Below are 20,879 nucleotides of genomic sequence, written 5' to 3'. Positions count from 1 at the left end.
TTCAGGCCTGAGTGTAGTCAATGAGCTTCTTCTGGGTTTGATTCCTCAGTACCACAAACAGAAAAAGCCAGAAGTGGGGCTGTGGTACAAGTGGTAGAACACTAGCCTTGACCACAGAGAGGCTCAGGAATGAGCCCAGGCCCTGAATTCAAGCCCAGGAATAGCCAAAACAAAAGTATTTGATAATACAACAAAACTTAAGGAAAAAAAAAAATTAGTGAGCTGGGTGCGGGTGGCTCACGCTTGTAATCCTAGCTACTCAGGAGGCTGAGATCTGAGGATCAGGGTTCAAAGCCAGCCTGAGCAGGAAAGTCAGTGAGACTTTTTTTTTTTTTGGGTCGGGTCGTGGGGTCTGAACTCTGGGCCTGAGCCCTCTCCCTCAGCTCTTCAGCTCAAGGCTAGCGCTCTACCACTTGAGTCACAGCGCCACTTCCAGCTTTTTTCTTTCTTGCTTATGTGGTGCTGAGGAATTGAACCCAGGGCCTCAAGCATGCAAGGCAAACGCTCTACCACTGAGTCACCTTCCCAGCCCGTCAGTGAGACTCTTATCTCCAATAAACCACTAGAAAACCAGAAGTAGCACTGTGGCTTAAGTGGTAGAGTGCTCTCCTTGAGCTGAAGAGCACAGGGACAGCACCCAAGCCCAGAGTTCAAGCCCCATGACTGACAAAAAAAAAAAAAGATATTAGTAAAATAGGACTAAAATAAACTTTGTTCCAGAAAAATGATATCAAATATTTATATAAGCTGGAATGGTGACAAATAGGGTGGTGGAGCTTGTGGGGTTCAAGGCCAGCCTGGGCATAGTTACTTAAGAGACTATCTCAATACGCTAGACATCCTGGGGCATGCTTGTAAACCTACTACTAGGAAGGATGAGGCAGGGGGATATCAAGTCAAAACCAGACTGGAATACATAGACCCATGTCTCAGAAGCAAGCAAAAACCAAACTTATGGCAATGACTGGAACTCAGTGGTTAATATGCCAGCCCCCTCAGACAAAACCATCTATGAAAAGCACCCTACTTGACAATGAAACCATATATAACTTCTATTCACTCCTATACTAAATCTGACCACGAAGAGAGGGGGGGAGCGGGGAGGTGGGAGACCATTTTAAAGCCAGGTGTGATTATGCATGCTTGTATTCCTAGCTACACAGAAGGCTGAGATGGGGAGGATCATGGCTCAAACAACAACAACAAAAAAAAAAACACCACCACCAGTGCTCATGCCTGTAAACCTAGTTATTCAGGATAGTGAGATCTAAGGATCCCGGTTCAATGCCAGCTCTGTCAGACAAATCTAAGAGACTCTTATCTCCAAATAACCAATCAAAAGCCAGAAGTGGAGATGTGGCTCAGTGACAAGAATGCCAGTCTTGGGGCTGGGAAGGTGGCTCAGTGGTAGAGTGCTTGCCTTGCATGCCTGAGGTACTGGGTTCGATTCCTCAGCACCACAGAAAGCAAAAAACAAAAAGCCAGAAGTGGCGCTGTGGCTCAAGTGGTAGAGTGCTAGCCTTGAGCTGAAGAGCTGAGGGACAGTGCTCAGGCCTAGAGTTTAGGCCCCACGACTGGACCCAAAAAAAACAAAAACAAAGAATGCCAGTCTTGAGTGAAAAACTAAGGGAGAGTGTAAAAACCTGAGTTCAAGCCTTCGTAACAGCACAAGAACAAAACAAGTACAAAAGAAGGCTGGGAGCAAGCGCATGCCCAGCAAGCATAAAGCCCTGAATTCAAACCTAGTACTCATCCTCTTCATACCCAACCCCCCCAAAAAAAGGGACAACCCCCCCAAAAAAAGGGACAACTTTGGGCTATAGCCATGAACTGTTTTTATTAGGTTGGCTAAGACGCAGAGAATGAGCCAGGAAAAGGAAGACTAGAACTTAGGAGAAGGCAGATAGACATGGCTACTGATGGAAAGTAGAGGAATGGGTGCTAAACACCTCCAGGTTCTGGGAGTCAAAACAGGGACAAGAAAATGGATAGTTGGCTGGGCACCGGTGGCTCACGCCTGTAATCCTAACTACTCAGGAGGCTGAAATCTGAGGATCAAGGTTCAAAGCCAGCCCGGGCAGGAAAGGCCATGAAACTCTTATCTCCAATAAACCACCAGGAAACCGGAAGTGGTGCTGTGGCTCAAGTGGTAGAGCGCTCACCTTGAACTGAAAGAGCTCATGGACAGTGCTCAGGCCCAGAGTTCAAGCCCCATGACCAATAAAAAAAGAAAAAAGAAAATGCGTGGTTGAGGCCATTCCACCTCTTAAGATAGGCCACCCTTCTCCTAGGGGATAGGGGACAAAGATTTTATGTAGAAATACCCACATCAATACAAAAAGCTATAGCCTTTATTAAATAAAAAGGATACAGAAAACAGAAAAACAGATAAACCCCCTTCCTCCTTACATATACACAGATATACAGATGCCACTGGAGTCTATGACAGGGACAATCAGGAGACAGGCTGAGGGACAGAGGGAGGCAGCACCCTCCGAGAGTGGGCCCGGACCCAAGGGTGAGCGGAGACCTGGGCTAGCGGCAGCCGATCAGAGGGGTTATGCTTGAGCAGTTTGGAGATGAGGTCCTGGGCCCCCAAGGGCACCGAGGGGGGAAACTTCAGGTCCACCTGCAGGTGTGGAGAGAAAGGGAAGGACTGCTGAGTGTGTGTCAACCTTCATCACCCGTGTGTGTGTGTGTGTGTGTGTGTGTGTGTGTGTTGTCGGTTCTGGGGCTTGAACTGAGGGCCTGGGCCCTGTCCTGAACTCTTTTGCTCAAGGCAAGCACTCTTACCACTTTGAGCCACAGCACCACTTCTGGTTTTCTGGTGGTTCACTGGAGATGAGAGTCTCACAGACTTTCCTGCCCCAGATGGCTTTGAAACCTGATTCTCAGATCTCAGCCCCCTGAGTAGCTAGGATTACAGGCATGAGCCACCAGCATCTGGCTTGACCACCCATTCTATGGAGAGAGTTCAACTGGGCCCTGCAGATCCACCCTGCCCACCCTCAGCCATGCAGCCCAAGAAATCCCAGCTTCCTCCCACCTTGACAATCCGCCGGTATGTTTCGTTGTGGGAGGCGCTCTCAAAGGGGGGGTTCCCCACCAGAAGTTCATAGCAGAGCACCCCAATGCACCACAGATCCACCTTCTCGTTGTGCGTGCGCCCTTCAATCATTTCCGGGGGCAGGTAATCTAGGGTGCCACACATTGTCTTCCTCCTGTGGAATGAAACAGGTGGACAGGGGTCCCAGGCCAGAGAGATACTGCTTTCCTTGCTGCCTAATGGCAAGGCGCTAGTAGTAAAGGTGTGGCTCACATGGTAGAGCACCAGCCTTCAGCAGAAAAAGCCAAATGAGAGTATAAGTCTGCAAGTTCAAGCCTTAGCATCAGAGAAAAACAAATAAACAAAAAAGCTGGGTGCTGGTGGCTCATGCCTGTAATCCTAGCTATTGGTTAGAAGCCAGCCTGAGCAGAAGAGACAGAAGTTCAAGTGGTAGAGCGCTAGCCTTGAGCAAGAAGCTCAGGGAAAGCCGGGTGCAGGTGGCTCACGCCTGTAATCCTACTCAGGAGGCTGAGATCTGAGGATCGCAGTTCAAAGCCAGCCTAGGGAAGGAAAGTCCCTGAGACTCTTATCTCCAATAAACCACCAGAAAACCAGAAGTGGTGCTATGGCTCAAGTGGTAGAGCGCTCACCTTGAGCTGAAGAGCTCAAGGACTGAACAAAAAAGAAAAAAATAAGCTCAGGGACAACAACACCCAAGCCCTGAGATCAGGCCCCAGGACCAGGACAAGGAAGAAGGAGGAAAAAGAGGAGGAGGGGGAAGGGGGGAGGAGGAGGAAGAGAAGGAGAAGAAGCAGAAGCAGAAGAAAGAAGATGAATAAAGAAGAAGTTGATAGCAAGGAGCCAAAAGGGTTCAAGATGCACTAGAGGAGTATTCCAACCAAACCAGGAGAGGGGTTAGGTGATGATCTAAACCATAGCCCTGGCATGGCCACACATTGAGGGTTTTTTCTTTTCCTTTAATCTTAGCCCTGTGAAAGACTTAGGTTAACAAAAAAGAGCTGAGGGCAATAATCATTCTGGAATTAAAACCACTGAAACATGATATAGCTGCCTATGTAGTATGCCACATGCTCAGGCTGGGGCTATAACTTGGTGCTGTAGCTCTTGACTTGCATGTGCATGACCCAGGGCTCCATTCCTGCACTGCAAAAAGGAAACCCTATAATCCTAGCTATTCAGGAGGCTAAGAATCTGAGGATAGCAGTTCAAAGTCAACTGAGGAGGAAAATCCATGAGCCTCTTATTTCCAATTAACCATCAAAAAGTTGGAAGTGGAGCTATGGCTCAAATGGTAGGGTATTAGCCTTGAGAAAAAAAAAAAAAATCAGGGACAGTGCCCAGGCCCTGAGTAAATGTGAACAGCTAAGCACAGTGATGTATGCCTAGAGTCCCAGCTACTCAGAAGGTTGAGCAGGAGGATCATTTGAGCCCAGAAGTTCAAGACCACTCTGTGTTAACATTTCCTTAAAAAAAGGTGTTTAGCCGGGCGCTGGTGGCTCACACCTGTAACCCTAGCTACTCAGGAGACTGAGATCTGAGGATCGCCGTTCAAAGCCAGCCCAGGCAGGAGAGACCATGAGACTCCTATCTCTAATAAACCACCAGAAAACCGGAAGTGGCGCTGTAGATCAAGTGGTAGAGCGCTCGCCTTGAGCTGAAGAGCTGAGGGTCAGCACCCAGGCCCAGAGTTCAAGCCCCGCGACCGACCAAAAAAAAAAAAGAAGTGTTTTGGGCTGAGAATGTGGCTTAGTGGTAGAGTGCTTGCCTAGTATGCACGAAGCCCTGGGTTTGAGGCCATGGTACCACATACACAGAAAGAGCTGGAAGTGGTGCTGTGGCTCAAGTGGTAGAGTGCTAGCCTTGAGTAAAAGAAGCTCAGGGACAGTGCTCAGGCCCTGAGTTCAAGTGCCAGGAATGGCCAAAACAAAAAAAGAAATGTGTTCTGATAATGGTATAGCAAGAATATACAAATGGAAAATCTGAGTGACTAAAGTGAGTGTCTCAACCGTGTCCCTAGGTCACCAGAGCTGGAGGGGTTTTCGGTCGAATGTCCCAGCCTTGCACGGGGCTCACCATACCTCAGGGAGGGAGCGTGCACAGACCAGCCAAAGTCAGCAATCTTCAGCTCTCCCTGCAGCCCTAAGAGCAGATTCTCTGGCTTTATGTCTCTGTGAATCACCTTCTTCCCGTGGCAGTACATCAGAGCATCCGACAACTCCTCCATGATCTGGAGGATCAAGGTCAGGCAATCAGGCCTCCAACTACAAGTAGCATCCCTAGCCTCACGTTCCCAGATTTTGTCTCCCCAGATGCCCACCCGCCCCGACCGTGGCTGTTCGCTGTTCATCAAACGTGTGGCTCTTCTGCAGTTCCTTATACAGCTCTCCTCGGGGAGCGTACTCCAGAATCAAGTAGATCCTCTTCCGGTCATAGAAATAGTTGTAGAGCCGCAGGATGTTGGGATGCCTGGGGGAAGGAATGGAGGAAGCTTCAGACTGGATCTTGGCTCTAGGGAGCCAAGAAGGATGCATGAACTGGGGTCTGGACATGGATCAGGACTGGGAGGAAGAAGGGGGAGAAAGGGCCAGCTGGCCTACACTGATAGTGAGTGGAGGTGGTGGGTTCATAGAGGGGCTAGGGCCCAGAGCTCAGAGGGGTTAGGTGCAGGGGTGAACAGCATACTGCAAATGGGCCTGGATCTCGATCTCCCTGCGTAGTTGGTGCTCCACACCCTCCTTCTCAATCTGAGACTTGAAGAGGACCTTGAGCGCCACGATGAAATGGCTTTTCTTCTCACGAGCCAAGTACACATTTCCAAATTTGCCTTTGCCCAGAGGACGCCCAATTTCAAAGTCATCAATGGTGAGGGGCCGGCTGGTTACAAAGAGAGGAAGACAACAACCCTCAAGTCAGTTCCCTGAGATGTTCAGTTCCTTCTGCTCCCTCATCCCCATTTTTTCCTTCTTCTTCTTTCCCAATACTGGAGACTTGAACTCAGGACTTGCATGCTGTCCATGAACTTTTCTGCTCAAGACTGGTTCTCCACCACTTGAGCCACACCTCCACTTCTGGGTTTTTAGTGATTAATTGGATATAAACATCTCATAGACTTTTCTTGCCTAGGCTAGCTTTAAACTTCGATCCTTAGATCTCAGTCTCCTGAGTAGCTAGGATTACAGGCTGGAGCCATTGACACCCAGCTCCCGTTGCTCTTTATCCCTGCTCTTGCTGCCCTTAGATTTTACTTCCCCTATTGCCTGGCTCCTCCTCTGTCCCATCTTCCTCTCCAGCCCCCCAGGCATGCAGCACTTACATGAAGTTGGGGACCCCATTGCTGTTTTCCAACACTTTCTGGCCAGGAGCAGCTATAGAAAGAGCAAACAGACTCAGCCTTTCCTTCAACTTTCTCATCCCCACATGTTCCCACGGATGCTAGGCCCCTCATCCGCCCAGCGCAGCCCAGCCCAACCCAGTCCAGCTACCTGGGGGCTGGCCGTTGGTGCGATTCATGAAGACAAGTGCAGATGGGATGGTAGGATCCTTCCGGAGGACTCTCTGAGGCAGGGTATTCAGGCCTGACTGAGACTGAGAAGAAGCATGGGATGGATATGAAGGTGCCTTTGTCTTGGTGACCAGGCTGGAATGTTCTACAAGTAGCATTTCAGCTAGTGGGGCTGGAATGTGCTGTAAGTAGCATTTAAGTTACTGGATAAAAGAGCCACCACCTCCCACCCCCACTTTAAAGAAAAACACTGACATCACGATTTGACTCCCCAGCCACAAGATTCTATTCCTAGCCCATAATCAAATGGTTTTAGAAATAACCTAAGGGCTAAGGGCATGGCTGAAGGGGTAGTGTTGACCTAGAAAGCACAGGCCTTCAGTTCAAAATCATTAGAAAAAAAAAACAAACCAAAAAAGCATCTTGAATTTGTAATCCTAGCTACTCAAGAGGCTGAGAACTGGAGAATCAATATTTGAAACCAGTCAAGCCAGAAGTTTGTGAGATTCCATCTCCAACTAAGCAGCAAAAAGCCATACTGGAGGTGTGACTCAAGTAGTAAAACACCAGCCAGAGCAAGAGAGCCCAACAAGCTCAATAACCCTGAGTTCAAGCCCCAGTACTGGAAGAAGCCCCGGTGGTTCACACCTGTAATCCTAGCTACTAGGAAGGCTGAGATCTGAGGATCACAGCTTGAAGCCATCAGGACAGGAAAGTCCAAGAGACTCTTATCTCCAATTAAACACCAAAATCCAGAAATGGGGGCTAAGGCTCAAGTGGTAGAGTGCTAACCTTGAGCTGAAGAGCAGAGGGACAGCACCCAGGTCCAGAGTTCAAGCCCCAGGACCACCACCACCACCAACAACAAAAAACCCCAAAACCTCAGACTACTAAGGTCCATGAAGCCTTGAAAGTTACCCCAACACCAGTATTGACCCTGTACAGTCTCAGGCTCTGAGGATGTCAAGGAACTGATGGCCTTGGTCCACTTTTTCACTTCCAGCTTCTTCACACTTTCTTTTGAACGTGAACAAAATAAAAAAGCCAATAGTTTCTCATTGAGACACCACTGTTGACACCTCAGTGCTCAGTGTTCCAGGAAGGATGGAGACAGGGCAAGAAATGGACTCTTGAAGATGCCTGAGCCCCACTAACAGGGAGTGAAGCTTGGACAGCGCTACTGTGCTTCTTTCTTTCTTTCCTTCCTTCTTCCCCCTCCCTTTATTTTTAAATTTTTATTTATTTTTTTTTGGTTGTGGGGCTTGAACTCTGGGCCTGGGCGCTGTCTCTCAGCTCTTCAGTTTAAGGCGAGTGCTCTACCACTTGAGTCACAGCACCACTTCCAGTTTTCTGGTAGTTAATTGGAGATAAGTCTTATGGACTTTCTTGTCCGGACTGGCTTGGACCGGTGATCCTCACATCTCAGCTTCCTGAGTAGCTAGGATTATAGGCATGAGCCACAGGTGCCCAGCTCCTTTATTTTTATTTGTGCCTTAGGAACTGGGTCCTATCACTTAGCTTTCTTGATTAGGCAATCTAGCATTCTCTCACTTGAGCAGCAGCTCCACTTCTGGCTTTGAACTTCGAGTCTCAGATCTCCTGAGTAGCTAGGATTACAGGAGTGAGCCACAAGTACTCGGCAGCCCGTTTTTTTTGTTTGTTTGTTTGTTTGTTTTCTTTAGCAAGAAGATTCAATTGTCCTTAAACCCCTGTTCCCTGTGATATTAATAGATTGACAAATAACAAGCTGAACCAAAACCAGTTCAGAAATAGATAATATACATTTCAAATCAGAGGGTTGACACTTCAATGAAACATGTTTGGATAACAGGAAAAATAAATCTACTTGAAACCTTATTTCACACCAGTTGTTAAAATAAATCCCAGAACTGGGGATGCAAACTTAGTGATACAGTAAGTCACAGAGGCCCTGGCTTTGACCCCCAGTATCACAAATTATATATATATATATATATATATATATAATTATAATTATATATATAACAGTATCACAAAATATATATAATTATAATTATATATATGTACATATATATAAATTTTTTTACAAATTATAAATTATAAATGATCAATGTAGACTTTTTTTTGCCAGTCCTGGGGTTTGAACTGAGAGCCTGGGCACTGTCCCTGAGAGCCTTTTGCTCAAAGCTAGCACTCTACCACTTGAGCTACAGTGCCACTTCTGACTTTTTCTGTTTATTTGGTACTGAGGAATTGAACCCAGGACTTCATGCTTGCTAAGCAAGCACTCTACCACTAAGCCACATTCCCAGCCCCTAGACTTTTTTTGTACTGGTGTTTGGACTTAGTGACTGGGTGCTGCTCAAGGCTGGCACTCTACCACTTAAGCCACAACTCTATTTCTGGCTTTTTGAGTTGTGGCTTAAGTGGTAGGTCTCCCCCCCCCCCTTGCTATTATAAACGTGATGTGCAGAGGGATTACAATGAGTCAGGTAATTAGTACATTTCGTTTGTACAGTTTTTTCCCTTCCCTCATTCTCTCCCAGCCCTGTTCATTTTCATCAGTATCCAGTGAACTCTACTGTTGCACTTTTGCACCCTTTTTCCCTTGAGTTCTGTGCCTTCCCCCTGTCCTCCCACAGATACACATGTGAATAAACCATACATAAAGAAAAGAAAGCCGGACGCCGGTGGCTCACACCTGCAATCCTAGCTACTCAGGAGGCTTAGATCTGAGGATCTCGGTTCAAAGCCAGCCCAGGCAGGAAAGTCCATGAGACTCTTATCTCCAATAAACCACTAGAAAACCAGAAGTGGCGCTGTGCCCAGGCCCAGAGTTCAGGCCCCACACCCGACAAAAAAATAAATAAATAAAAGAAAAAGACAGCCAGGCGCAGGTGGCTCATGCCTGTAATCCTAGCTACTCAGGAGGCTGAGATCTGAGGATCTCGGTTCAAAGGTTCAAAGCCAGCCCAGGCAGGAAGTCCATGAGACTCTTATGTCCAATAAACCACTAGAAAACCAGATGTGGCACTGTGGCTCAAGTGGTAGAGCGCTGGCCTTGAGCTGAAGAGCTGAGGGACAGGGAAAGCCCCAGGATGGACCAAAAAAGAGAGAATCATTAACGCGTGAGAGAGGGAAAGACAGAGAAAGAGAGAGGGGGGGGGGTCCTAAACCTTTTAAACAGTAGCTTTATGTATCCTCTTCAAGTTTATGTTTTCTGGGTAAAAGGTGGACTCAGCCTGAAGACTAGACCGGTCTGCTCAGTCCTAGACATGGCAAGCATATGGCGAGTCGTCTCAGTTCTGCAAAGGGAGTCACTGGAGGGTCAGATTCAAGCGAGCAGCAGCTGATAATACATAACTCTGCAAGCAAATTCCTGGCGCCCGCCCACAGGAGCACAATGGGGACAAAAGTGCAGAAGGTCGCCCCCTGCAGGGCCCTGGGTCTCAGAGCAGGAACTAGCCTTTAAATGGGGCGTAGGGAGGGGTGGGTAAAATAGCAAGAGCCTTACCGTCTGCCGGCCGTAGGGCCAGGGGTAGGCGTTCTCCTTCTGGGCCATCCTTACATAAAAAGGGAGGAGGAGAGCTGCACGGAGAAGGAAGGCCGAGCGATGAGAGGCAGAAAGGCAGTGGACGCCGAGCCGATGCAGCCGGAAGCGCTAGCCGGGGAGGCCGGGTCGGAGCCCGTCCGCGCGGAGGTCTCTTCGCCTCCGCCTACTACCGGTTCCACCCATTCCCAGGACCCTCACTCCGCCCGGGACCTCTCGCAGCCCGGCTCCGAGCGCGCGGACCCGCCCAACGGACCCCGACCTGTCCGATCACCTGTCCTCTCCTGGCGGAAGGACCCTAGAAGGAGGCCAGCTCAACAACCGGGGGACCGAAGCACAGCACCCCTCTCGATCGCCCGCGAACTTCTCCAGCTAGCCGAGGCACGTTCAAATCTCCCGCCCCAGTCCCATTGGCTGAGCGTGCCACCCATATTCGATTCTCATTGGCTCGGTTTCCTGTGACGTAATCGCTGGACTCAGGAAGCCGCCAGCCGGGGCTTGCTAGATTCAGGTTCGTTTCCCAAGTCCTCAATTCTATTTATATATCATATTATATATTATTATTGTTATTATTAAGGTGTTATACATTTCGTGTCAGATAATGAATACATTTCTTTTTTTGGACAATGTTACTCCCTTTGCTTTCCCTTAGGTTCCGTTTCCCATCCCTCCGCACAAAGTTATATGTCATTTTCCACATTCATTGACATATCCTTTTTTAAAAATGTAAATCTTTAGTATGACCAGAATTTGTCTGTGTATGTGTGTGAACTAGGGTCTTTGTTCTATGCCAGATGGAAAGCCAATTATTCCAACACCGTTTTCTGCACTGTTCTATCCGCATCAAAGTTTAAATAAGGCGCTAAATGAAATAAAAGAGCAAAGTAAAGTAAAAGAAACATAAAATAAGTAAAATGAAAGTGCTCTTTTGGTATTTCAGGACCCAACGGATACCAAAATTCTTGGATGATCGAATTCTTTATATAAAATGTGAAAGCATTGGTATATAACTTGCATAAATTTTCAGTCCTCTTGTCTACTGTTCTTTCTCTAGATAGCTTTAAAGGATCCTCAGCTCTCAGCCTCCTGAGATTATTGAGCAACTTGCAAACCCTCCCTCTCTTTAGGAAAAAAAAATTAGAAAAAACTAAAACCTGTACTGACCCATCAAATCTTCCTGAAAGACCCAAAAATCTTCTGATATAGTATACAGGTAAGAATTTAAGGACTCCAGGGCACAAGGATATTATAGCATCATCTTCCTGTGCCATCTGTCCCAATAGGTTCCAGAAAAAGCTTTCTTTTACTAAAGGAAGAATAACAAGAAATAAAGTGCATTGGGCCAATCACTGGTGGCACACACTTGTAATTTATATAATCTTATATAATCCTAGCTGCTTAGGAGTATTGCAGTTGAAAGCCAGCCGGGGCAGGAAAAACCTTGAGGTTCTTATCTCCAATTAACCACCTGAAAACTGAAGCAGTGCTGTGGTTCAAAGTGGTAGAGCTAGCCTTGAGCAAAAAGAGCAGGGACAGTGGCCAGGCCCTGAGTTCAAGCCCCATGACCAAAGAAAAAAAGTACACTGAACCACATGCTGGTTGCTCATACCTGTCATACTAGCTACTCAGGAAACTGAGATCTAAGGATCATGGTTCAAAGCCAGCCTGGGCAGGAAAGCTAGTGAGACTCTTTTTTTTTTTTTTTTAATCTGTTATGGGGCTTGAACTCTGGGCCTGGCGCTGTCCCTGAGATCTTCAGCTCAAGGCTAGAGCTCTATCACTTGAGCCACAAGCATGTTGGATAATTGGAGATAAGAGTTTCAAGGACTTTCCTGCCTGGGCTGGCTTTGAACCATGATCCTCAGATCTCAGCCTCCTGAGTAGCTAGGATTACAGGTGTGAGCCACTAGTGCCCAGCTTAGTCCTGAGACCCTTTCTCCCCCCACCATATATATTTTTTATTTAAAAATACTGTACGGAGGGGTTACAGTTACATGAATAGGGTAATGAGTACATTTCCTATCAAGGATTGTTACCTCCTCCTTTGTTTTTCACCAACCATCCTTCCAGAGCTTCTAATCTCCAATTATCCACCTGAAAACAGTAAGTGGCACTGTGGCTCAAGTGGTAGAGCACTTGAGCTGAAGATCTCACAAAATAGAACCCCCCCCACACACACACACAGAGTAGTATACTGTAAAAAAAAAAGTTCTTGTTTCTTTTCCTTTTTTTTTTTTTTTTCATTTTGGACTGCTGTTGAGTCTTGAACTCAGGGAACTTTGGCTTTACCACTTAGACCCTCTCCCCTCCTCAGATTGGTGTTTTACCACTTGAGTAACACCTCCACTTCTGGCTTTCTTTGTGGCTAATTGGAGAGATAAGAATCTCAGTGACAAGCCGGGCGCTGGTGGCTCACGCCTGTAATCCTAGCTACTCAGGAGGCTGAGATCTGAGGATTTCAGTTCAAAGCCAGCCTGGGCAGAAAATTCTTTGAGACTCTTATTTCCATTAAAGCCAGAAGAGGGGCTGTTTCTCAAAGTGTTAGAGCCCTAACGTTGAGCACAAAAGCCCCAGGGACAGTGCTGGGCACTGAGTTCTAGCCCCAGGACTGGCAGCATAGTGGCCAAAATCATCAAGCCTCATCCCCCACATATCTTAGACTTTTCAAGTTCATACTTTCTCAGAAAGAACTTGAAGGCAATGGTGACTTACACATTTGCCTTGTTGCTGTCACTTTCATAACTGGAAGAGATAAACTGACTTTTCTGTCTCCAATTAATGCTTAAAAAACCAGAAGTGATGCTGTGGCTCAAAGTATAGCATTAGGGCTGGGAAGGTGGCTCAGTGGTAGAGCGCTTGCCTTGCATGCCTGAGGCCCTGGGTTTGATTCCTCAGCACCACATAAGCAAAAAGGAAAAAAAGCCGGAAGTGGCGCTGTGGCTCAAGTGGTAGAGCGCTAGCCTTGAGCTGAAGAGCTGAGGGACAGCGCCCAGGCCCAGAGTCAGGCCCATGACCGGACCCCAAAAAAAAAAGATTCATTGTACTAATAAACTGACTGTTGAAATAAAACATCTTTGTACAACTAAAGATAATAAAAATAAAGTAAAAATCAGAAAATCAAACTATATTAAAGTATCTATGAGATTAAAGATATTGCTATTTTTAATGGGCAGACACAGCAAAATGAAATTAGAGTGCCCAAATTCTTTTTTTTTAATAAAATTAATGATTATTGTTTCACCAGGGACATTTTCTGATGATACAACTTTTTTTTTTTTTTACTGCAAGCAGGCAGCAGTAGTGACCATAATGCACATGGCCACTGCTTTGAGCTCTATGCAAGCACTCTTGTCTTTTCCCACAGTGAAGGGGAAATTATAGTATATGGTGACCTCATACTCTGTCCACAGAGGGCATTCCACACAGCACTAGGGCTGATAGCCTAGGCAACACTAATGGTCAGTCCTGAGGTGCCTCTGTAGTGGCCAAAGTGTTATATTGGAACTGGATCAGTGAGATACAGAAAAGCCACATTTTGAGTAGTCAGTTGGGAGTCTATTAGAAAGCCGGCGACTGCAGTCAGACTAGCATCCCAAAGAACCTGTAGCCCCAAATGCAGTTACTACAAAGCTTATAAAGGCAAAAAACACATGAAGGCAGATGTCACATGGTATGAGGACTAGCAAAACTTGTTCTACTGAAGCAAGCTGTCTAGAGGGAACAATCAAGTGTGACTAAGGGCAAGTATTCTCTGAAGCAGAACTTTCATGGAGCTAAACAACTCATGACACACCTACAATTCAAAGAATATCACCTCTATATTGTTTAACAACCTATAACACAGCTGCAGATCAAAGAAAGTCTTATATCATGTCTAGTATTCTTAGAACTGGATGAAAATTCCCCATCATCTATTAAGATAGTGCCCAAATTCTTAATTTAAAAGACATTAGGCAATAAGCCAATTACTAAATGGGCAAGGGAACTAAAGAGAGTCTTCTCAGAAGAAGAGATAAAAATGGCAAAGAAACACATGGAGCCTGGTTGTAAAGGAAATGCAAATAAAGACAACCCTGAAATACCACCTTACCCCAGTCAGAACGGCCACACATCCTAAATTCAGCCAGCAACAAATGCTGGAGGAATCCTATTACACTGCTGGTGGGAATGTACACAAGCTGTCTGGAGGGTCCTCAGAAAGCAATAATCCTGGGCATGTATCCTGAGCAACAGGAACCAGTATACAAGGACACATGCACCTCCATGTTTTTGTTTTTTTTGTTGTTGTTGTTGTTGTTGTTTTGTGGGTCTTGGGGCCTGGGCACTGTCCCTCAGCTCTTCAGCTCAAAGCTAGCACTCTACCACTTGAGCCACAGCGCCACTTCTGGCTTTTTTCTTTTTGCTTATGTGGTGCTGAGGAATCAAACCCATAGCCTCATGCATGCAAGGCAAGCACTCTACCACTGAGCCACCTTCCCTACCCCACCTCCATGTTTATTGCTGCACTGTTCACAATAGCCAGGATATGGAAACAACTCAGATGACCCACCACAAATGAATGGATCCAAAAATTGTGGTACCTATACACAATGGAATATTATGCAGCCATTAGAAAGGACTAAATAATGGAATTTGCAGAGAAATGGATGGAACTAGAAATCTTGTTGAGCGAGGTAAGCCAAGAGCAAAGAGACAAAAGGCACATGGTCTCCCTGATAAGTGGATGTTAAATCCAAAATGTAAGGTGATACCACAAAGTAAACAAGACTCGAGAAACAAAAGACCTCCAGTCATCTGGTCGAATCATTACTAAATGACCCCATGCTGCTGATCACACATATAGTATATATATGCACATCGGAGGGAAACTAGGAGGAGGATAGGGAACTAGAAGGAAACAGGGGAAAACATACAACAGTGGAATCCATCAGCTGCACTGGACATTGATTAAAACGAACCAAGCAACTTAATGGCATCCATGGGAGGGAAAGAGGGAACAGCTGACACTATGCAAAACAAAAGAAATGTGCATATCACCCAATGTGGAAGAAATAACTGTATAGTCAAAGCTCAAAGAACTCATAAATGTTATAAATCAGGATAGACAATTTGCCCCATGAAGGTTAGAATGTGTTTTTGACTTTAAGCATCACTGTGACTTTAAGCATCACTATCCCACAATACTGTCAAATTTGTGAAATTATGTAATCACCAAATCACAATAAAAAATTTGCAAAAAAAATAAAAGACATTAGGGTGCTTTACAAAAAAAGAGAAAGTCCAGAATAAAAGTTCCTGCCCTATTTGTTTTATCCTAAAATTAAAATTAATTTTTTTCTTTGAAAAACACTATCACAAATCTGAAAGAAAAAAAAAGATTTCGCCTGTGACCCCGACGTGATTTGAACACGCAACCTTCTGATCTGGAGTCAGACGCGCTACCGTTGCGCCACGAGGCCCTGCGGCCGCGCTCTTCGCGGATCTGCTACACAAGGACGTGCGTCCGGCAGTGAGGGGCGGAGACTCGCCGTCGGCCCCGCCTCCGAGGTGTCCCTGAAGTTAACCCTTAGCACTTAGACCTCAGCACTTACTAGGGCGCACTGAGCATAAACCCCAATTCTCTACCCTTGGGACACATTGAGAACACCCAAAAAAGGCGATTTGGGCTTTGTGTGTGTGTGTGTGTGTGTGTGTGTGTGTAAATGTGCCCAAGCTCATCGCCACTGATGACTCTCAAAAATCCCTTATTTCTCTCGCTTGGTCTGGGTTCCTCCTCTGTAGACTGGAAATAATCTTGTTTGGCACATAGGGTGAGCCACGTGCACCGGGAAGCCCGGAGCCCCACGGGCGCGCACAGTGCAGTCGGCTTCTCTCGTACTTCACGTGGGAAGCACGAGCCATATTCAGACCCACCGTGATCATCTTAAGCAACTCCGGAAACCCCTAACTTCCGTGGGCGTTGGTGGTATAGTGGTGAGCATAGCTGCCTTCCAAGCAGTTGACCCGGGTTCGATTCCCGGCCAACGCAGTTCCTTTTCTTTTTAACCTTTTCGCGTTTTCCCATGGTCGGGCAAAACGTTTCCTGGAAGACTTGCAGACTGTGGAGAGGAGCCATCCCACCCTCCAAGAAAAGAACTTCACTTCCCGCGCCTGGGCTCGGGACGTGCGAGTTCCGGCCCGAAGACACCCGGGCCGCGAACGCCCCCGACTGCAATCCTAATCCTGGGCCGGGGTGCAAATACGGACTGGCGGCACGGCGGAAGGTGAAGAGCTCAGCCGCCGCACCCGGGCCGCGCCGTCCGCTGAGCGTGCATTTGCAGCTGCAAAGGTCCGAGGGAGCAGCCAGTCGGTTACGCCTCGGGCCGCCTGCTTCCTAGGGTAGGGTGAGCTAGTGCGCTTAGCTCCACAGACCCATGGGGGCGACCCACGCGAGGCCAACGGTCCCGGCAAACCCCTCTCCCCGTTTTCCTCCCTCTCTCTATTTGTTGATCTTTCTCGGTGCCCGCAGGAGCATTTACAAAATAAAAATGAATGGATCTACACCAGAAACCTTTAAAAAGCTCAAGCCTCCCCGTCGGGGAATCGAACCCCGGTCTCCCGCGTGACAGGCGGGGATACTCACCACTATACTAACGAGGAGTAAGCTGATGGCTGCCGTCTCCAGATGCCTGATCTGGGATGGTGGCCGTGCTCAGCCCGCTCCGGGCGCGGCGGATATTTGAGGATCTTCCCCATCGTGGAAGAGGCTAAGCGGAGGCCTATGCACGCTGCGCGGGGCCCCACTGATCTCGGGTCCCCGGAAAGGCGGTCCCGAGCGGCAGGGACCGAACGGAGAGGTCGGGCCTCCCCGGCTGCCGCGGGCTCCTGGCTCTCCGCGCGCACCGGGACTGGCGGCCACGGTCCCCCGCCCCCCTCCCCCCAGGTAATCTGCTTGGGTGACGGGTGCCCCGCCCGGAGCCGGACGCCGGGAGCCGAAAGCCCATGTCAGGCTCCACTCTAGACGCACGTCCGCTGCGCTGGGCAGGAACGCGCTGACCACCGAGCCCGGGTGTCGTAAAAGAGTTGTGATCCCAGATCCACCCATCGCGCTCGGGGGGGAATGGGGGAGTGTCAGCCAGATCAGTAAAACTGGGCTCGTCCGGGATTTGAACCCGGGACCTCTCGCACCCGAAGCGAGAATCATACCCCTAGACCAACGAGCCGACACGCACTGCCATTCGCGCGCCCGTCCTTAGAGGTCGTACTGCGTTTGCTGCGGTCCGAGTTGCAAACATCCTGGTGATCCTGTAGGGACCACCTGGCTCCAAAAGCCGAGCACTGGGGATCTGGGGCTGGGGAATCTCCAAGCCTCCGGTCCTGCAGCTCGAACTCCTCCCAGGAAATAACGTGGAGGAAGTGGAGGGGGGGTTGGGAGGGGGGGCGTGCTCTGGGCCTCCACCCCCCACTGTCCTTCTGGATCGCTAAGAGCACCCAGCTCCCTTCTGTCTATTTGCCATCCCACACCCGGGGATCTCGACCCTTCCCTCCTCCAGGCAGGGCTTCGCTGGGGGCCGTTCATGACCCTGAGATCTCTAGATGAACACCAGCCCCTCTAGTTGTCTATTTTGGAGTAGGGGTGGGGAGGACGCAGGGAACACGACTTCCCACACAGGATTGAAAAGCAGAGAGAATGATTTCTGGAGTTAAGAGACATCATGAAGGTATCGTTAAGCTAGGTGATTGGGATGCCAGAACAGGCTATCAAGACTCTCTGACCTCCTTCCAGTTTGTAGACTCACATTACCTCCTCCTACCCTCTGGTCTAACCTTGGCTTTGCAGTTCCCTCCCAGGATGGTCCAGTGGGCCCTTCTACCTGCCTCTGAAGCCCCACAGAAAGCAAGGGGCTCTTGGACCACAAGAGCCACAGTGGACCTGGCTTTGAGGCCTCAAAGTCTTCTAGGCTGTTTACTGAGTCTCTACACTGTTTATATGTTCACTATTCTCTTCTTTGCCAAGAGCCCCTGAAAGATGTGTGGGGTCTTTTATAACTTAGTGCCTGTCCCACAGCCTGCAGCCTCCCTGGACTCAGCCTGTCTGAGTTGACCATCTTATTCCATATGCCAGTTCTGTGATTTTTGTGGCCAGTCCATTTCTAAGGTGTCACTCATGAGTACTTGGGTGGGTGAGGACTTCAGTTAAGAGGTTTAAGCTATTAGATTTTTTTTTTTTTCCAGGTAGCAGACAGTAGAGAGACAGAAGTCATCCCAGCTTTTCCCAGGAGAAACAGCAAACCTTTCTAATAGAACTTTTCTAGAAGGAGGTTAGCACCTCCTTCCTGAAATCCTTTCCAATTCCTGCCCCCACTCCTTTTGGGCCCTAGCATTCCTTGCCTGCCTGCTTGCTTTCTTTCTTTCTTTCTTTCTTTCTTTCTTTCTTTCTTTCTTTCTTTCTTTCTTTCTTTCTTTCTTTCTTTCTCTTTCCTTTCTTTTCTCTTTCCCTCCCTCCCTCCCTCCCTCCCTTCCTTCCTTCCTTCCTGTCTTTCTTTCTCTCTTTCTCTCTTTCTTTTGTTGTTGGTCATGGAGCCTGAACTCTGGGCCTGGGTGCTGACCCTCAGCTGGGCGCTGACCCTCAGCTCTTCAGCTCAAGGCTAGAGCTCTACCTCTTGAGCCACAGCGCCACTTCTGGCTTTTTCTGCTTATGTGGTGCTGAGAAATCAAACCCAGGGCCTCATGCATGCAAGTCCTTGCCATCTTTTGTACCTAGCCTAGGCCATTCAACATAAGCAGAAAGGAAGGCCTAAACAGTTTCTGATCAACAAAAGCCCAGGCCCCAGCCCATCCTCCTAGGAAAATGCACACAATACTAGATGTTCATAGCTGCCCCAAAGCCAGGCACATCCATGGACTTCACTTTCAGAATCTAGAAACTAAGGTGTAAAACATTGGATCATTTTTTCCACTTTGGTGGAAATAGTTCATACTTTAACAGAAGCCAAAGCTCCTTACACAGAAAGATTTTGTGGTAAAGTTTACCTTTTGGCAGTCACATTTGATGAAAGATGTTGGAAATAAACAGGTGAATTTGGAGCAATGGCATCCTCCACTTTGAGTACTTTTCAGGAAGGAGAGTCCTAGCTTTCTGAAAGCTTTCCTTTTCATACTCCATGTCCCCTCAATGAATTATTTATGCACAGCATCCAGGGAGTCACCAGCCAAAACATGGTGTGGTGGACTGGGCTTTGTTGCTTTGCTGGTTGCCCTGGGGACAGCAATTCCTTAAGCCCAGGCTTTTACTCAGATATCTCACAGTGGACCAATGCTGGTGTCTAGACTATGTTGTTTTTCAAACAGATTTAGTAGGTGACAACAGCTCAGAGGCCCAGCCTGGTCTTTCTAGCATTTACTTCTAAAATCCAGCCGCAGGACTCCAGGAGTCTGCCTTTCCAGATCTGCCTTATTCACATGATAGGAGCGCTCTCCACATAGCCAGGCCATCAGAGTCTAGGGAAGGATTGAGGTTAAGAACCCATGAAAGGCTTGCTAAAGTACTGGCCCTAAAATCCCACAATAGGGCTGGGAAGGTGGCTCAGTGGTAGAGTGCTTGCCTGGCATACATGAGGCCCTGGGTTCCATTCCTCAGTACCACATAAGCAGAAAAAGCTGGAAGTGGCGTTGTGGCTCAAGTGATAGAGTGATGGCCTTGAGTTGAAGAATCGACAAAAAAAAAATAAAAAAATAAAAAAAAATCTCACAGCAATTTTTAAATCATATGTCCTATATAATACATAGATAGCATAAAAGTATGAGACCCCCATCCAAGCCAAAAGAGATACAATGGACTCAACCAAAATAAAATTGTGGGTGCTTAGAGGGAAAGCGAAAGGGGTTGGACATTGAAAGCATGAAGAGGAAGGAGAGAAAATGGCATCCATGGATTACAGTACCTACAGCCAAGCAGTGCTTACACCCACTGCGCAGCTAACTCAAGGATATGCCCAGGCATATGGGCAACAAAGCTATGGAACCTATGGACAACCTACTGATGTCAGCTATACCCAGGCTCAGACCCCTGCCACTTATGGGCAGAAGTCATATACAACTTCTTTTTTTTTTTTTTTTGGTCAGTCATGGGGCTTGAACTCTGGGCCTGGGCGCTGTCCCTGAGCTCTTCAGCTCAAGGCTAGTGCTCTACCACTTAAGCCACAGCACCATGTCCAGCTTTCTGAGTGGTTTATTGGACTTTCCCTCCCAGGCTGGCTTTGAATTGTGATTCTCAGATCTCAGCCTCCTGAGTAGCTAGGATTACAGGTGTGAGCCACCAGTGCCCAGCCAGAATGCAACTATTTATGGTCAGCCTGGCACTGGTGGTTGTGATACCATGATTGCTCTAGTCACCACACCCAGGTCTCCTATGCGACTCAACCTGCATATGGCATTGAGCCTGCTGTCCCAGCCCATGGGCAGCGGCCAGCCGAGACTAGTCAACCTCCATCTAGAACAGAGGATGATAATCAGCCCAGTCTAGGCTATAGACAAAGTAGAATTATCCACAGGTTCCTGAGAGCTACCCCATGCAACCAGTCAGAGCACCTCCATCTTATCCTCCTACCAGCTATCCCTCTGCACAACAGATAGAGCAGTTACTTTCAACAGAACGCCTTCGGGCAGTGGAGCAGCTATAGACAGCAGAGTAGCTATGGTCAACAAAGCAGATATGGACACCAGCTTCCCACTAATTGTCCCCCCACCCCTCTGTCTGCCCCCCCCCCCAGATCTTACAGCCAAGTTCCCAGTCAGTCTAG

The 20,879-nt window shown here is 47.8% G+C and overlaps 1 protein-coding gene, 4 non-coding genes and 1 pseudogene across 9 annotated transcripts; 2 read left to right on the top strand and 4 right to left on the bottom strand.

The window, feature by feature from the left end:
- Nucleotides 1-2,329: 2,329 nt before the first annotated feature.
- Aurkb (aurora kinase B) lies at nucleotides 2,330-16,739 on the bottom strand. Of its 5 annotated transcripts, none has more exons than XM_070001357.1 (9): nucleotides 10,361-10,464; nucleotides 10,063-10,136; nucleotides 6,550-6,652; nucleotides 6,381-6,432; nucleotides 5,750-5,941; nucleotides 5,395-5,533; nucleotides 5,146-5,294; nucleotides 3,047-3,221; nucleotides 2,330-2,629 (listed from the first exon to the last, which is right to left on the bottom strand). In XM_070001357.1, exons 2-9 carry the CDS (start codon nucleotides 10,108-10,110, stop codon nucleotides 2,456-2,458), a joined length of 1,032 nt encoding a protein of 343 aa, XP_069857458.1. In that variant the 5' UTR covers nucleotides 10,111-10,136; nucleotides 10,361-10,464; the 3' UTR covers nucleotides 2,330-2,455. The 5 variants fall into 5 exon arrangements, with proteins under 5 accessions (XP_069857458.1, XP_069857457.1, XP_069857461.1 ...); XM_070001356.1 differs by having other exon boundaries at nucleotides 10,373-10,464; XM_070001360.1 differs by lacking the exon at nucleotides 10,361-10,464 and adding an exon at nucleotides 9,725-9,853.
- Trnaw-cca (transfer RNA tryptophan (anticodon CCA)) lies at nucleotides 15,486-15,557 on the bottom strand. The gene has a single exon. It is a non-coding gene; the product is annotated as a tRNA-Trp (tRNA).
- Trnag-ucc (transfer RNA glycine (anticodon UCC)) lies at nucleotides 16,055-16,126 on the top strand. The gene has a single exon. It is a non-coding gene; the product is annotated as a tRNA-Gly (tRNA).
- On the bottom strand, nucleotides 16,666-16,737 carry Trnad-guc (transfer RNA aspartic acid (anticodon GUC)). Its single transcript has one exon. It is a non-coding gene; the product is annotated as a tRNA-Asp (tRNA).
- Nucleotides 16,740-16,858: 119 nt separating the features above from the next.
- LOC138813132 (RNA-binding protein EWS-like) overlaps nucleotides 16,859-20,879 on the top strand; it is a 4,371-nt pseudogene continuing 350 nt past the window's right edge.
- On the bottom strand, nucleotides 17,229-17,300 carry Trnap-cgg (transfer RNA proline (anticodon CGG)). The gene has a single exon. It is a non-coding gene; the product is annotated as a tRNA-Pro (tRNA).

This window comes from Dipodomys merriami, unplaced genomic scaffold, assembly GCF_024711535.1.
Source record: "Dipodomys merriami isolate MVZ:Mamm:240054 unplaced genomic scaffold, mDipMer1.0.p SCAF_59, whole genome shotgun sequence".
Classification (NCBI taxonomy): Eukaryota; Metazoa; Chordata; class Mammalia; order Rodentia; family Heteromyidae; genus Dipodomys; species Dipodomys merriami.
Note: the sequence above shows the minus strand (reverse complement) of the source record. Positions and strands in the feature narration are given on the sequence as shown.